This window comes from Crassostrea angulata, unplaced genomic scaffold (genome assembly GCF_025612915.1).
Source record: "Crassostrea angulata isolate pt1a10 unplaced genomic scaffold, ASM2561291v2 HiC_scaffold_272, whole genome shotgun sequence".
NCBI classification, from domain to species: domain Eukaryota; kingdom Metazoa; phylum Mollusca; class Bivalvia; order Ostreida; family Ostreidae; genus Magallana; species Magallana angulata.
The window spans coordinates 90,830-107,318 of record NW_026441825.1 but is presented as its reverse complement, the minus strand read 5'-3'; the positions used below and the strand labels follow the sequence as shown (position 1 = coordinate 107,318).

Genomic DNA, 16,489 nt, shown 5'->3' with positions numbered 1-16,489 from the left:
ATCAGTGTCATAAGACGTACCATCCATTGAAGTCTGGTGAAGTTAGGTCCAGGAGTAGCTAAGATATAATCATTAGAGGACACCTGCTCAAAAAACTTTAACCAGCTCTAAAAACCTTAACCTCCTCCAGCATCCGAAACCTATGGCTAAGATTCATCATTCAAGCTTGTCATGTGCATCAGTATCATAAGACACACCATCCATACAAGTTTGGTTAAGTTAGGACCAGCAGTAACTTAGATTTTGCTATCAAAGGGCACCTGCAACAAAAACTTTAACCTGCTCCAAAAACCTTAACCTCCTCCAGCATCTGAAACCTATAGCTCAGATTCAGCACTCAAGCCTGTCTGGTGCATCAGTATCATAAGACACGCCATTCATGCAAGTTTGGTGAAGTATGGACCAGCAGTAACTTAGATATTGCTATCAAAGGGCACCTGCAACAAAAACTTTAACCTGGTCCAACAACCTTAACCTCCTCCAGCATCTGAAATTTAGGACTCAGATTCAGCATCCAAGTCTATCAAGTCCATAAGTAGGTCCAGATGCATCATCTATGCAAGTTTGGTGAAGATAGGACAAGTAATTTCTTAGATACAGGACCTGCAACAAAAACTTTAACCAGGTCCGGACGCCGAGGGTAAAGCATAAGCTCCCCTTGACTTCGTCTCGGTGAGCTAAAACTGTTGGAGCAGTTCAAAGATCCAGGTTTTGATGTTAAAACAATTGTTATTATTCAACACCTAGAATTACTTTTTATGAACCTTTTTAAGAGACAATGTTACACCAAAAACCAAACGGCTAGAGTTCAGTGCGCTGATTTATAAGATTTAAGAGCAGTTTGAGAAAGTAAAACGTGACGAACGGACAGTCCAGGAATACATCAACATCCCTGACCTTTCTTTAGGAAGTGGGGGTATAATTAGAAAGCTGATACTTTTGTCACCATGGCCGAGCCTCTGATCAGTAACAACAACAATACAATGTACAATAAAATATTTATATACAAAAATTACAATTACACAATAAAGAGTCGGCAAGATACGACGCGGGACGGTCTTTAGGCTCTAATCCTCCTGTCTCCGCCCATCACCTTGCTACCCTGAATCATCGTCCATTGTATCCACCGTGTCCACCAGTTCACCACCTCACCTGCTCCAGGTAATCAACTACCGGAAACTCTTCCGGTTGTCCACCATAGGCCGTCAGTCACCATCACCACTCAGGCCAATACACAGAGCCTCGTCCATGCATAGAATGTGACTAACCCCGGGACCTTTAATTATAATGCTTACATATGTACAATGTATTAATGACCCTAACCGGTCTCCGTATAATACATTTAAACAGAGTGAACTCTCGCCACTTAAAAATATGTTTACACACCGTAGCGAACGGCACAGGTAGTTATACTACACTATATACTACATATCTTAACAAAACATGGCACTAGTAGCCTATAATGCACAAATATTGCGATATATACGTTGCAAACACGTGGCACTGTTAAACATACGACGTTAAGGTAACATTCACGTGGCAACTCTTGTCCGCTATTTATAGTAATATAAAGTGGCACTTATAAGCTTTAAGAGTTATGAAAATGAAATGAATAAAAGCAAACTTACCCCGTCTGGAGATTTAGTTACCAGGTACCAGTTACAAAATTAAATACACACACGTGGTCAGATCCGTGTGGGGAAATCGTGCGCTCTGTCCAGAACTGCAAAATTCAAACCTTATAAGCCCTAACAATGCGGGTAGAATGACCCAGGTTGAGTCTATTATGCTGACCAATGCCAAACTGAAAAATATGAGGCTCCATACGAGATAAAAATAAAAAGTCTATCAAATCACTGGGTTTAGTACGGGATAAATCCTCTACACATAAAAACAACTTACACTACTGTTTTACAGCAATTACTAGGATTTGATTGTGACAACTTTATACCTTGACATGTAGATGTATTGTTAAACTTGTAAAACTATTGAGTTTGATGCATTACTGATTTCTTCTTTTAATATATATATATTATTTAAAGATGCATAATTTCAAGCGGCTTTGTTCAGTCACAAAGACGGTTTATTGATTAAAATTAATGGAAACGACATTGTCACTGTCGCTTGTTTTCTTATTATTAATGAAATTTTCTTTTTTAAAACATTTCATGCTTATCATTACTACATCTCAAAAAGGTTAACAATTAAGATTAAGCAAGTCCTTTTTTTAAGTGCGCAATTCAAGTTGTTCACTGTATGAAACACTACTTTAGAAATTTTCGAGGCACAAAACACAACTGAATTTTCATACAACTTTATCCTAAGTCACAATGCAACTGTCTGAAATCTTCCGATGTTCGTGGTATTTATTCAGTTTCTTTGTGTCATGTTATGGCAGCCTTAATCCGGGCTTTTCTCAACTTCAGCATGGACACAGGCTTGACAGGAAACTAATCCAATCCTTCACAGAAGTAAGTTTCCTTGACTGTGTGACGGAATGTATAATGACACCTCGGTGTAAATCTGTTAATTATTTTAAAGGGGCTAATTTCTGTGAAATCAGTTACGAAAATAAAACGACAGCAGAAACTAAGTACGTGGACAATGCTGGATGGGTGTACAGTGAAAAGGAGCACTGGCCAAAGGTAAACATTTTATGTCCAAATATATCTGTGCAGCATGTTTAGATTATTCGATTTAAGTAATTACAACTGAGTTCAAACGATATGTATTTATTAGTATAAATATATTTCAAGATTTTTCCATTCAAATGTCCCCTCTAGCTTGTAAACACGGCTAAAAAAGGTTTCGGGGATTCTTCAATGACACATACATAAAAGTACCATGCCATATTTTAAATACCCGTGAAAAACAACCTATATTTTGGATAAACTTTTTTTTATTGATTCCTAGTGCACTTTTTTACAGATATGTACATTTTTTAAGATTAATATTGTGTTGTAAAGATATCTTGGGTGCAAACTGGAGTTTGCTTACCCATGCACTGTGTGGTCTTCGCCACTTTTTCAAACTCGTTCACATCTTTTAAACTTAAGTTTTTATTAATCTGACAAGACCCAATATATTAAATTGACCTTTAATATATAATTGATTTAAAAATTTTGTTTTAATTAATTCTTGATATTTACAAAAATATATTCCGACACACATGCTCGTATATATTTTCCATCCAAATTCAATTACATGTAACCAAATGAGAAAAACTGATTTTCTGCTTATTTAAAGGGTTTTTTTCAGACGCTGATAAAGATTCAATGAGTGATTAGAAACATGTATGCCATGATTAAAAAAATCGTTACTAAAGTAAGGAAGATTGAAAACGCATTCAATCAGCAGTTCTAAAGTGTCCGGGTGATTCAAAACAGATGTTTTTAAGTTGTATATGTTGTGAATATTTCGTTAATGTCGGAGCTTTAATTAAACATTAATAGTACGTGTAGCGATGATAAACAAGAATACATTTTTTAAAAATAAATACATGTATTTTGGAATGTCAAAAAAATAAAAAATTGATACATAAATGCACAACTTTTTGTTCATTTTCGCCTCGTTTTAAACAAAGGATATTAATAATACTAAAGGAAATTTAGTAAGTAATAAATGGTGCTTTAAAAAAAAATGAAACTTTATACTCATAAGTATTTACGATTCATGTGGGGGTTGTGTGTGTGGTTTTTTTTTTTCAAATAATAACAATCGCATTTACCAAATACATATATGATTGTATGAAAGAAAATCAAGATGAATCCAGCAGCAGCTAATATCAGTTAATAAACGTGTAGAATCTAGCAGCCAAAAAAGAGAAATAATATTGTACTGCTAGAATTAAAAAAGGAATAGTTCTTAAAACGCGTGATAACATAACAAAATGCAAGAAAAAGAATACAAATTGTTATGAATGTCTCTATTATTAGAAATGTTCTCTTTGAACATTGAGATCTCATTCACATTATAATAACGACTGATGAATCTGGAGCTGGGTTAGTTTTATTAAATCTAAACAATTATGCTATTGTTTTATCAGGCATTTATTATATCAAATATACAGACATGTTTCACATTAAGATGATAAATCACTCTTTGACTAAGTAAGCTCTATATCAGATTTATGTATGTTTTTACCCCTGCAAAGTTTGGGGAGGGGGTATATAGGATTAATCTTTTCCGTCCGTCTGTTTGTGCAAATTTCGTTTACTATCCATATCTTTTTTTATGGAGAAACATTGGCAGTTCTTACTTCACACAAAAATTGCTTATGACCTTGGGGTGTGTCATGAACTTGACCCAAATCCATTCGGGCAAGGTCAAGATCACTAGCAGAAAAAGTGTAAATTTGCATTCGGTCCATATCTTTCTTGTGGAGAGGCATTTGAAGTTCTAACTTCACACAAACATTGCTTATGACCCGGGGATGTGTCATGACCTTGACCCAAGGGCATTTGGACAAGGTCAAGGCCACTGGTAGGTAAAGTTCAAAATGGATGTCTGGTTTATATCATTCTTATGAAGAAACGTTTTAGAAATTTTTAATTTACTCAAAGATTGCCTACGACCTTAAGTTACGTCATTACCTTGACAGACCCAAAGTCATTTTGGCAAGTTCAAAGTAATTGTATAAACAATGCTTAATTATTAAATGTATCATATCTTGCCTTGTATGAATGGATAGAATAGAAGGTAATATTTGGCAGAAAGCTTGCTTGTGTAAGGCAAAATCAAATAAGAAAACAGCCCGCCCCGATGTATTTTATATATTTTCGAGAAGAAAAAAAATTGGGTGGAAATTTTTTTCGATAAAATCATCAAGCTCGGTACACCAAAAATTATAAACATTTAATGGCCGCTTGACATGTTGATTATAGTTTGATTCCAGTTATGTTTGTTATCATTAATTTAAGTTAAAATAAAATAAAATGAAATTTAAAGAATAGAAGATTGGTTTGTGTACTTATATTAGCATAGGGAACTGAAAAAAAGCGCAGATCAGTGTTATTGATAGAAACTTAATGTTTAAATAAATAGCATCGATCATTTTCTATAATAACAACTTTTAGTTATGATTTTTTTTCTTAGCAAGGGGTACCATTTGTGAGCCTTCACAGTATCTCTACATTATTTTGTAGGATCTGGCTGGAGCTTGTTTAAATTCAAACTGTAAAGTCAACGAGAAATGTACACACAAGAGATATTCTGAAAATGCATACTTTAAATGTGTTTTGTCAGGTAAAAGTATATTTTTTCTGTTTAAGACACAAATGAAAACCTACACGAGTTACATCATATGACAATTTCCTGTGTTTTACTATAGTCTAGTCCTAATTTCTAAAAAGAGCTCTAGAAATACGTTTTAACGGCAAATAATTACTATTTTGTCCAGTATGTTTATTTATCAATTAAAATATGCTGCGTCGTGTGTAACATACATTAATTTATACTAATATACCAATGCCAATCCATGATCAATATGTATTTGAATTATCATTGTAACGTTTTGTTTCGTCTGGGTTATTTTAGCAACCTGGATTCTGATTTACAAATTTTCAACGTTATCACTTATTGTTTACAATATGGCTTTGTTATCAAGATTGTGGAATTCCCGATATCAAAGGAATAGATTTGAGTACAGCAAAACGTGAAGACGCCATTGGTCTACACAGGAGAATACACACCTCTTGTTCTGACGGATACTCCCAGTCTGGTTCAGGACGACTGATCTGTCAGTCAAACGGGGAGTGGAAATACGACATAGTCTGTGAAGAAGGTTAATTATTTATGTTTTATTCTTGTTTTAATTGCAAAGTACTTTTTCATAATATCACAAATGCTGACTCACCTGACGGCGCCAGCAATGTCAACATTGATGCAAAGTGCAATGAATTTTAAATCAAACATCATGTTTGCAATTAGTGACTTAAATCAAAGTACTCAAAGTACAGATATCCGGGCTTATTTGATGTGTAATGAAAATGTTTTCATGATATGACATTACTTCAAACTAAATAGACAGATAGAGTCATTATTAACGAATAAACGGAGTTAATAAGCATGTTTAAATATATTTATTTTGACTTTGTAAATGTAATATTGAGTAAATCGTGGGAGGGTAAGACATTTAACACCCTAATTAAGAATACCTGTGTTATTCTATGTACATAGGACATAATAAAACATTTACTTGAAAATTATGTAGCACACATAAAATCGATTCCTAATTGCATTTTTTATAAAATCGTTATGCCAAAAGTGTGTAATATTTTCAATGGAAATATGACTTTCGTACGCTTTTGTACAATAACGGTATTTTAAAATACTAATATTAGAATTCAAGTAAGCTATGTTACCTGTTAACAAGTCTTTTTTTTTTAAAATAAAACAGGTCACCAAGTTTTAAATCAGAAAAAGACGTAAACACATATATTATTGTTTTACATATTGCAAACCGTGATATCAATTATAGCGAGTGTTTTAACAATAACGTCGAAAAAATAAAATAAATGGTTTTTTGGTGTGTGGTAACTGATAATTAAGATAATGGTCAATTACACGTTTAAAAAAATGGATTTTTATCTCTTCGCAGAGTACAAACTATAGAGGGTTTCGATTCAATCAGTGCACATGTCCATATTTTGCAGCATACCTATTATGTACACACACACACACACACACAGAGGGAGAGAGTGAAAACAATTATATTTCTTATTATTCTCCACACAATATTAAACTGTACACATCAAAAGAATTTGGTCTTAAGTTTTTTTAGGTTTTAAGTAACACATGTAGCTATATAAGACATTACCTTTTCTTTTTTTTTTACGGTCAGTGTATTATATTTTCTCAATGTTATCTCTAAGTATCTACATTGTTGTTATGTTGACAGCTACTTCCAACCTTGCATTGAATAAACCTGCAACACAATCATCAACGTTTACAGGGCCAGAAAATATTCTGAACTTCTCTGCCAATTTGGCAGTTGATGGTAACAACGGTACAGACTTTGCCGTAGACAAGTGTTCATGCACAGAGGGTGGAGACACAAATCCGTGGTGGTTGGTGGATCTGCAGGCTGTGTATTTCATCACATCTGTCAGAATATTCAATAGAGGAATGGACAAGTGGGGACTAGGTTAGTGTACACATGATTTCATCCGTGAATATAAAACGTGGAAAACCTCTATATCGCCATTTTTTTATTTTTAGCAAGAGAAAAAATTAAAAATATATAAGGAAAAAATGAAATTTATGCAGTTTTCTGAATTATTACTTTACAATTTCACATTAACATATGTTGTTTTTTTTTTACTTAGATGTGTCAGACCGGCTGCGGAATGTTACCGTCACTGAAGGGCTGACAGAGTCAGATGTCAACACTCCCTGTGGTTTCTTTGCTGGTCCCGGTACTTTGTCACAGCTGGTCGTCATCGACTGTCCGACATTACCACAGGGGAGATTCGTAAAGATCTCCATGATAACTGAGTATCTCACTCTTTGTGAAGTTGAAGTGTTTGGATACTCTGTCTAATTATAATATCTAAATGATTCTCTTTCCAACCAATCCATTACTGTGTATTCCTAAATAAACGCAAGCTCTTCTCGCAGATTTTAAATCTCGTTTGCTTTATATGGGAGTTGAGTACTAAAGGATTTGAATAAAAATTCAGTGTCGCGATTTTTTATTCCCGCGATCTGATCCAAAAAGACGGGATCGCGGAATTAAGCACTCGCGTAAAATAGGGAATTTACAAAATGTGTATGTTGATGTGAGGTTTTTAATAGCTTAATGTTCAGTTTTGTGACAAAACTCTATTTATAATTGCTTATAGTGTTTTTATTTTTAAACTGCATGCAGTTGATATAAAAATTTAAAGCGTTTTATAAACTATTATATTTGATAAAACATTTAGTAATTAACTTTTAACAGTATATGTTTAGTTTTATTCCGTTCTGTTCTCTTTGGGTTAATAAAAAGTCATATCAGCATTTATGTTGTTTTCTTTTTAATTGCATTGTCGGATTTTTTGGCTATAACAATATCAAATTTTTTTTCGACAGAAACCAATTATTTTAGAAAGTTATAGACTTTTGCCTATTTACACCTGTAAAATCGGTCTCCTTTCAACTTTAAAAACATTGAAAGTAAATAGAAATAATTTCATATTGCCCCCCCCCCCCCCCCCAATTTTTGGGTTTATTTTGCCCACAAGTTATGCATCGATTGTAAACAAAACAAACTAAGAAGTAATAGTGAGCAATATATTAATTATTATTTGAAAAAAAACAAAATGCCTCTATTAAAACCAATCTCAAAGTCGTACAATTATCCCCGCTTCGACGTCAGGTGTGAGATTGTAATTAGGCGAAATAACGCGATATCTTTTTCAAACAGCCAAAACAAACGTTGTATCAGTTGAAACACTTATTATTGATGACGTTTCTATAATAAGTGCCAAAAATTACAACAAGTCCAATATTTATCTAAAGATGTCCGAAAATTAAACAAAATCTTTGGTTGTATAAAGTAATATAAGTTAGTGATTTTAATCAACTTTCTCTCGTTTCGAATGAACTGTATGGCGATCCAGGCAAACATTGTATCATGTTGTCATGGTTTAATGAGTACTTTCCCCATAAAACTAATTTAAATGTAATTCAAACATTTAAAGAGAAAAAACTTTTGGCCATACAAGTCAGAAATATATTATTTGTAAATGTATTAATTGGGAGAACAAAGTTTATTTTCTGGCTGATCCTTTTCAATATTTGAGTTCTGTTTTTTTGTTTTTTCCCTTTGCCAAAAGAAACAATGTCACTTCATCAACCCCCCCCCCCCCTTTCTTAGGCTCGTGCAAGAAATCATCAAGGCCCAATCCAGCAACTCTATTAAGCATTAATTTTCTTTTTAAATCGGATAACGATGATAATGTTACCAATATTGTATGAAAATATCGTAAACTGCCCTTTACGTACAAAAGCAGAAACAAAATATTTTAGGAATGACTCGAGAAATATGTTTTTTACGCAAAACAAGCTCCTGCAGAACAATTAGAGCACGATGCGCATTATATTCTTTATTTAAGGGTATTCTGGACATGTAAGTATGGAAGCGTATCTACAAATACAACAATCATTTCCATTCTTGAAGCTGCACATTAAATATCCAAAACATGGTATAAAACAAAAGTTTCAACTATCAAATCATTTTTGCAGGCCGGTTTTCAATACGAAGAATATGTTGTTCAATAAATTGATAGTGAACGCTGCAGCTACGACGATAACATTCAATTAGCACAGATGTGTTCAAAATCTGTATAGATAGGACAAGCAAATTAGATCGGGCGTGGTGTGATGTGAGCATACAGGACACAAACCACAATTATTTTCCCTCTTATTCCTTTATACAACAACAAATCATATCAAAAATTCCACCAGCTCAAATAAGTTCAAATATAGCATACCTATAGAATGACACTAGTCCAACAACATTTTTAAACTACAGGAAAATCAATCTAGAGGGGACTGAGATATGGCTCCTTAAATAACCACTACCATGAAAAATCCACTTTCACTTTGGAATATGTGTGAATATTGGCCTCTTTACACACTTTCTACTGCGCCTTTAAAGATAATTTTTCTGAATTTTTTCCTGCCTGTATTTTTTTTCAAACCTTCTTCTTTCCATCCATGCCATAAAAGGAACCAAATTTGCCCATTTACCACCCCTGGGAATTTTTGAAATAATACATACATTTTTAGAATGGAACTACTTGCGTGCTCAATGAGCACGGGGTAAAAATATTGGTATGTGACCTAAAAATTACACAATTTTCTTTTATTTTTATGAAACTTGGTAGGTAGATACTTATGCCCATGATACACCTCCCTCTGAAATTTGGCGGGAATTGTGTATTCTGCATCAGAGTTATAGGCCTTTGAAATCTGGTCCAGGAAGGCTGAAATAACGTGCAAAATCTAGCATGTTACACACAATATTCGATTTATTTTTTGTTGTATTGGGAAATTATATATATATATATATATATATATATATATATATATATATATATATATATATATATATATATAGATATATATATATAGATATATATATAGATTTATATATATATATATATATATATATATATATATATATATATATATATATATATATATATATATATATATGTATATATATATATATATATATATATATATATATATATATATATATATATATATATATATATAAATCTTTTTACTTTAAAATTTTCATTCCTGCCCGCTCCTCTAAATATCCAGCCATATTCTTAGTTTTTTTTGTATTTCAAGTTTGAAGAATATGTTTAGAATTAAAAAGATTTCTGGACCCAGAATAAACAAAACCTTATTGTATCATATTCATTTGCAAAATGTATATCTCCGGGCTTGCACGGGATAACCTCTAGTATTTACAAAAATAACGTAAACACGCAGATGTATTGATTCAATTATAAAACCAATTGTGTCTCTAGATCACTTATCACTATGTATTATGTAAATCATTGAAAAGCATTTACTTTTAAGTGCCTTTGTTCAACCACAGAAAATGTATAATGACTAGACTTTAATAGAAACGACACATTTTTCTGTATATTTATCAAATATTCTTTTTACCTTTTAATGCTTACTAGCGAAGGGAAGTGAAGCTCAACAAATTAAAAGCATCAGGTTTTGAGCTTCAATTGACAAGGACTGATAATACTAAAATATTAATTATCTTTAACTTTTTATACTGATGTTATTCGGCTTGCATCAACTCTTGATGTGATCGAAGAATTTGACATATGGCAACTGTGGTGCTTTTAAAGCTTTTTTCAATATGTTTAAATTGTGTGTCATGTAAGTATATTACCAAAGAGTTCGAAAAGAATTAACAGAAATCATGCAGAATGATTTTGACTGACACAAACATTTTTACTTTTTTTTAGTACTGCCAATGAAGTTTTGAAATAAAAACAATAAAAAAATAGATCGAATGTCCTCCGTTTTGCTTTGGGTTTATTTTTGTTTCAGCTTAAACTGTAAAAAATGCAAAATTATATCCATATCATTTTTATTTTGTTAATATTTTGTGCAGAACAGGAAACTACTTCTTTAATATTTGCTGCAAAAATCGGTGTGAGTTTAATCGCATGATATTTCAGTATTAGCTATTTATAATGAAAAGTAGCTAAATTTTCCAGTAATTATAGTCAAATTAGTTGTTATATAAATACCAAAGGCAGCATTTTATAATGAAATTAAATTTTTGAAATTCACTTACAGAAACACAATTTGGCATTGTAGACATTGAATGAAAGTACATCTATAATGAACAGTTATTTCAAGTTATCTTTTTATTGTCATAAACAGTCACTTTTCTATCTTTTAATATTCTGTTGGATCTTTGTCACCGTAATAAGATTTTGCGAATTCTGCGACGTCCCTCCGGCTTTTGAATTTGTCATTTTTGGCAAAATATTGCATACAGGGTACCCTCATTGTACGGATAACTCCCCCTACAGTTTGCAAGATAGGAAGTTGTTCTTTTGCAGATCAATTGTAAATATATTAGAGGTGTGCATATTGTTAGAATTTGGATTTCTGATAATTTATGAAAAAAATACCAGCTTTTATACTCTTTTTGCAAAAAATTGCATATACTGTGGTTCCATTAATATTCGAGGGTATCAATTTTTGTGGAAAATGTGAAAATCACAGTTTCAAGGATACGTAAATTCGTGGCCAATGATCCTATCAATACAAAATTTAAATAGAAACTGCACCTCAATGAACACTTAATTTCGTTAATCAGCTTAATAATGAAATCCATAAACATTGGTATTCAACGAATATTGATGAAACCACAGTAGGATACCCTCATTGTACGGATAACTCCTCTTACAGTTTTCAAGATAGGAAAATGGTCTTATGCAGATCAATTGAACTTTTATCGGAAGTGTGCATATTGGAAGGTTTTTTATTTCTGATAATTCATGAAAAAAATACCAGCTTTTGAACTTAATCATTTTTTTGGCAAAATATTGCATAAAGGGTACTCCATTTCACTGGATACGGTAGATAGTGTTTATCAATTCAGGGTTGACATGGATTTTGGATACAGTTCATATAAAAAAAAACCCGGTTTGCTGTCACATTGACAGCTTCTCACTTCCCCTGCGAGATGATCATGAACAATTCATGATTTTCCCTTGAATGATTCATGAATTATATTCATGAAATGTTCATGAACAGTTCATGAGGATCCCATGAACTTATTATTGGACATTTTAAAGTCATGAATTTTTGTTCATGAAAAAATGTTTATGAATATTCATGAACATACTTTTTCATGAATAATTCATGATCAGTTATATTCATGAAGCTTCATCATTTGATGAATGTCCAATAATAAGTTCATCGGATCTTCATGAACTGTTCATGAATAAGTTTAATGAATCTTCATGAACTGTTCATGAATATAATTATGAATTTTATTCATGCATAATTCATTAATAAAATTCATGAACAGTTCATGAAAATTCTTACCTTCTACATTTTGTATATAAAATGGTAAAATCTCCTAAAAAATCAAATATAAAATACTTTATTATAATAAATTGAAGAATAATGAGACAATATCTTAAGTATCACATAATTCTTATGTACTGACTATCACTTTAAATAATCAGCAAGTTTAATAAAGTTGTTTTAAAAAACAACAGGTAATGATATCAATACGAACTCATTAGCTTTAAAGGAATGTTACAATATTAGAATTGACATACCAATATGCAATGATTGGAAATATAAGCGACATTAGAATATGATTGCTAGTCGATAACTATCAATATGTTCTTTATAAAATCTTCCTTTGTTGCATCTTCCTTGACTCTGCTCATGTTATTTTCACTTGTATTCCATATATTGCAATGTGCATTTACTGCATGGTAGGTAAAATGCTCCATCCTTTAAATGATTATTTTCTACAAACCCAGAGTGTCTTGGTGACAATACTTCTTGGTGGCAATTCTTCAGGCTTCACATATAGCCCCTTCGGTGGCAGAAGAGTTGTACCTCTGTACTGTACAAAAATAATATGACATTCAAATAGCAGTATAATTATGACATGTCGTTTAAAACATTTGGAACATCAACTAATCATTCAATCATCGCATTTAATTTTTATTTCAAATATTTTTATCAAATGATAAAGCTGAAATTGCACTAGAGCTTAAGAATGAGAGTGCCTACCCTAGAAAAAGTGATATCGCAGAAAAATAAAACAACTCAAGATGAAACAAGATGAAAAATTCAGGAGAAAAAATAAATAGGCATTATGCCTGCTGTTCAATCCATTTCAATGTATCTATATACTTGAATAGAATACTTCTTAAATTAATTACGATGAAACTATAACTGTTTTCAAATTTGTAAATGATACTGGCCATTCTATTAGAAATTTTCAATTACTTGCAATAGCATTTATTTATTACTTACTGAAATTTATGTTCAATGATCACTATCTTTAGGGCTGTCCAATATTCTGGTTTCACTGCATAATTCTAGAGTAAAAAAATTTGTATTAACTCAAATGACATCAGCATATAACTTTACCTTGTAATTGCACCGATTTAGGTATAACAAATGTGTAATTTATTATCAATTATGTAGTTAAAACTTATAAGTTAGTCAAAAAAGAATTTCACTACAAATTAAAAACCGCCATTTTGAAATGTTTGAAAAAATGAACAAAACTTAATCTTACGTTTTGACTCCCTCATAACAGTTATTTCAATATACATGTATACATACTATATTACCTTTAATACCATTACGTTGAACTACATCTGCTGCATTATCTTCTTGCATGTTCCATGCTTAAATAATCCATCGCTCATGTTGAAGACCCGTCTGCTTTCATTCAAAATGCGTAATCACTGGGCGGAAGTGACGTAATAGAATCAAAACAACTCGCTGACTGTGTATTCTGAGACTCTTTCATTTGGTTAAATAATGTTTTTAACATATGTTAATAATAATCAAAAAATATCTTTAAATGAAACTAATTATAAAATGCTTAAGTTTTCATTATTATATTTTGAGAGATTGAAGAAACGTACGATTTAATATCGTTCGGTTTACACAAGTTGTGTCTGTTAATCTTCAACCCCCTTCGTTTTTGAACCCTCAAGGTTTTGGAACTTAAAAAATAATTTACACTCAATTAAATATTCTTTCATACTTTATCTCTATAATTTGCATTAATGTTTCAAAGTAATATTTTCATTATTGCCTATCATTAAGTTAATTGACAAATTGAAGTTCAGTGTGTTTTTGTAACGGAGGCGAATCGACATGACACCTCGTAAACAATGCCGGACTCCTCGAAACTCGGAGTATAGTAACGGTAGTTGTCTGAGTTTAAACAGCTAATCATAAATGAATTGTTGGAAGTTCTCAACGGAATATTTACGTAACGGATTTGCAACTTCTTAGAATGAATCGCTTTCAAATGTGTGCAACAGTAATGCCTTTTACAAAGAAACCGCAAAGGTTCTAAACTCGACGGGGTCCAAATTTCAACCGAATGTGCTCGGAACATTTTCTCTGTCGTTATCCCAGGAACAGACGCACTTCGTCTTGTGTGCATATATGCTTCTATGATAGACTGACAACCTACCACGTCTTTAATAAACTTGATATACAATGTACTTCAAACAAGTTGGAATTCAACGTATACTAAAAAAAAATTTCAAAAGAAATATGCAAATTTTAAAATTATTTCACTTTTTCAGTTTAGATTACAAGATTTTTAACAACATAAAACAGCCATAATGTATCATCTGCAAAGACTGATTATTCTACTGATAAATTATGTCATTTTTTAAATTATAAATTGAACAATGAAGAAATTAAGTGTCAAATTTAGGATCTAGTAATGACCATTTGATCATGATGTCTGAGACCTTCGTTGTTGTCAATGAATTTACATGTTTCTTAGAATTGAATAAATAATGTAACTATAATATATCACATCTTTCTTTTTCAAAATTAAAGATGCCACATTTATATAGGTGTTTGCATGAATATTCATGAATGTTCATGAAGACTGTGTATTAATATTAATATTTTAAGATGTATATATTTTTTTTAAAAGATAATGTTCTGAATACTAGAGTAAACTATGTTATTTATAAAAGTATTTGAAATTAATTATATATTTCGTATATTAGAACTTCATGAAAGTTCATGAATGTTCAATACCTAGAACTATTGAATACCAGGTATTTCCTGTATTCTTGTATATTCATAATTTGTTCATGAATTGCATTTTAAGAATATATTCATGAATAAAATTCATGAACCACCTTTATGAACCAGTTATGAACCAGTCATGAATACATCATGAAACTTCATGAACGGTTCATTAAAGTTCCTAAAATCATGAATTTCATCTCGCAGGGGTTGTAAGTGGGATTTGAAATTCATCTGAATTTATTGGTTACGCCCCGGATATTGAAAAATGTTTTTCTTTAAAATTTCTAAATATGTTCAACTAAATCTATATCAGAAAAGACTTTTGCGCTACTTAATTCATGTATTGAAAATATATTCTACGCTTAACTTTAAAAGTAGGGCCACTTAATCTTTTCGGAATGCAGTTATAATTTGAAATGCAATACCGTTGTTTTAAATTTAACCTTAGCCTTATATGTTCATACTTAAATGATTGAAACCCTTTAGTGTGTGGGCCAGCTAAGAATACATTTGTATGAACTATGTTTCTGTAAATTTACGGATATGTAAAATGTGTGTAATATGTAGTTAATTATTGATATGAATTCTGAGTATGCAGTCTGATTTTATGAGTCAAATTCGTTAGATACGCCTAACAACTTTGTAAATTATCAGTAAAAGATATATTTTCCCTTCTTTCTTCTTACAAACACACATACTTGTACAGTGTAAATTAGATATTTTTCTTTCCTGTAATCATGATATATTGTCTTTTTTTCTACATATGCAACTTTGTGTGGTAGCACTGATATGTTAATATCGAATACGACATGTTATTGCATGAGCGCAATATACAAACAATAAATACTACACACAACACACATCTACTTCACAGAGCTCTCTGTATAAAACGGGAATACTCTTCATGGAAGATAACTGTTACATTAAAAGTTTAAAATCGAAGATTTCTAAACTTATCTATAACAATCGATTGTTATAGATAAGTTTAGAAATCTTCGATTTTAAACTTTTAATGTAACATAACTCCTGGTAGTTTATCGTTGTATTAGATAACACACTGTCAATATACAGGACAGGTGGTGGTACCGACAGCAGGTATAGTGTTTCTTGTAAAGTTATTGTTCCTGAGACACCAAGTCCTCTTTGATATACATATTGGAAACGAACAAATATCATTCCAGTTAGTAGGATGAGT

At 31.6% G+C, this 16,489-nt stretch overlaps 1 protein-coding gene across 1 annotated transcript; it reads left to right on the top strand.

The window, feature by feature from the left end:
• Positions 1-1,013: 1,013 nt before the first annotated feature.
• Positions 1,014-7,540, top strand: LOC128169993 (uncharacterized). The gene is made up of 6 exons (XM_052835996.1): positions 1,014-1,403; positions 2,542-2,645; positions 5,145-5,244; positions 5,606-5,782; positions 6,899-7,144; positions 7,326-7,540. The coding sequence occupies exons 1-6, from the start codon at positions 1,298-1,300 to the stop codon at positions 7,538-7,540; spliced, it is 948 nt and encodes a 315-aa protein (XP_052691956.1). The 5' UTR covers positions 1,014-1,297.
• The last annotated feature ends 8,949 nt before the right edge of the window (positions 7,541-16,489 follow it).

Excerpts from the sequence above, each read along its gene's own strand:
- LOC128169993 (XM_052835996.1), top strand. The coding sequence starts at position 1,298 with ATGTACAATGTATTAATGACCCTAACCGGTCTCCGTATAATACATTTA. Across the intron at positions 5,245-5,605 it reads CTTTAAATGTGTTTTGTCAG|ATTGTGGAATTCCCGATATC; the intron begins GTAAAAGTATAT and ends TTTGTTATCAAG. Across the intron at positions 7,145-7,325 it reads AATGGACAAGTGGGGACTAG|ATGTGTCAGACCGGCTGCGG; the intron begins GTTAGTGTACAC and ends TTTTTTACTTAG.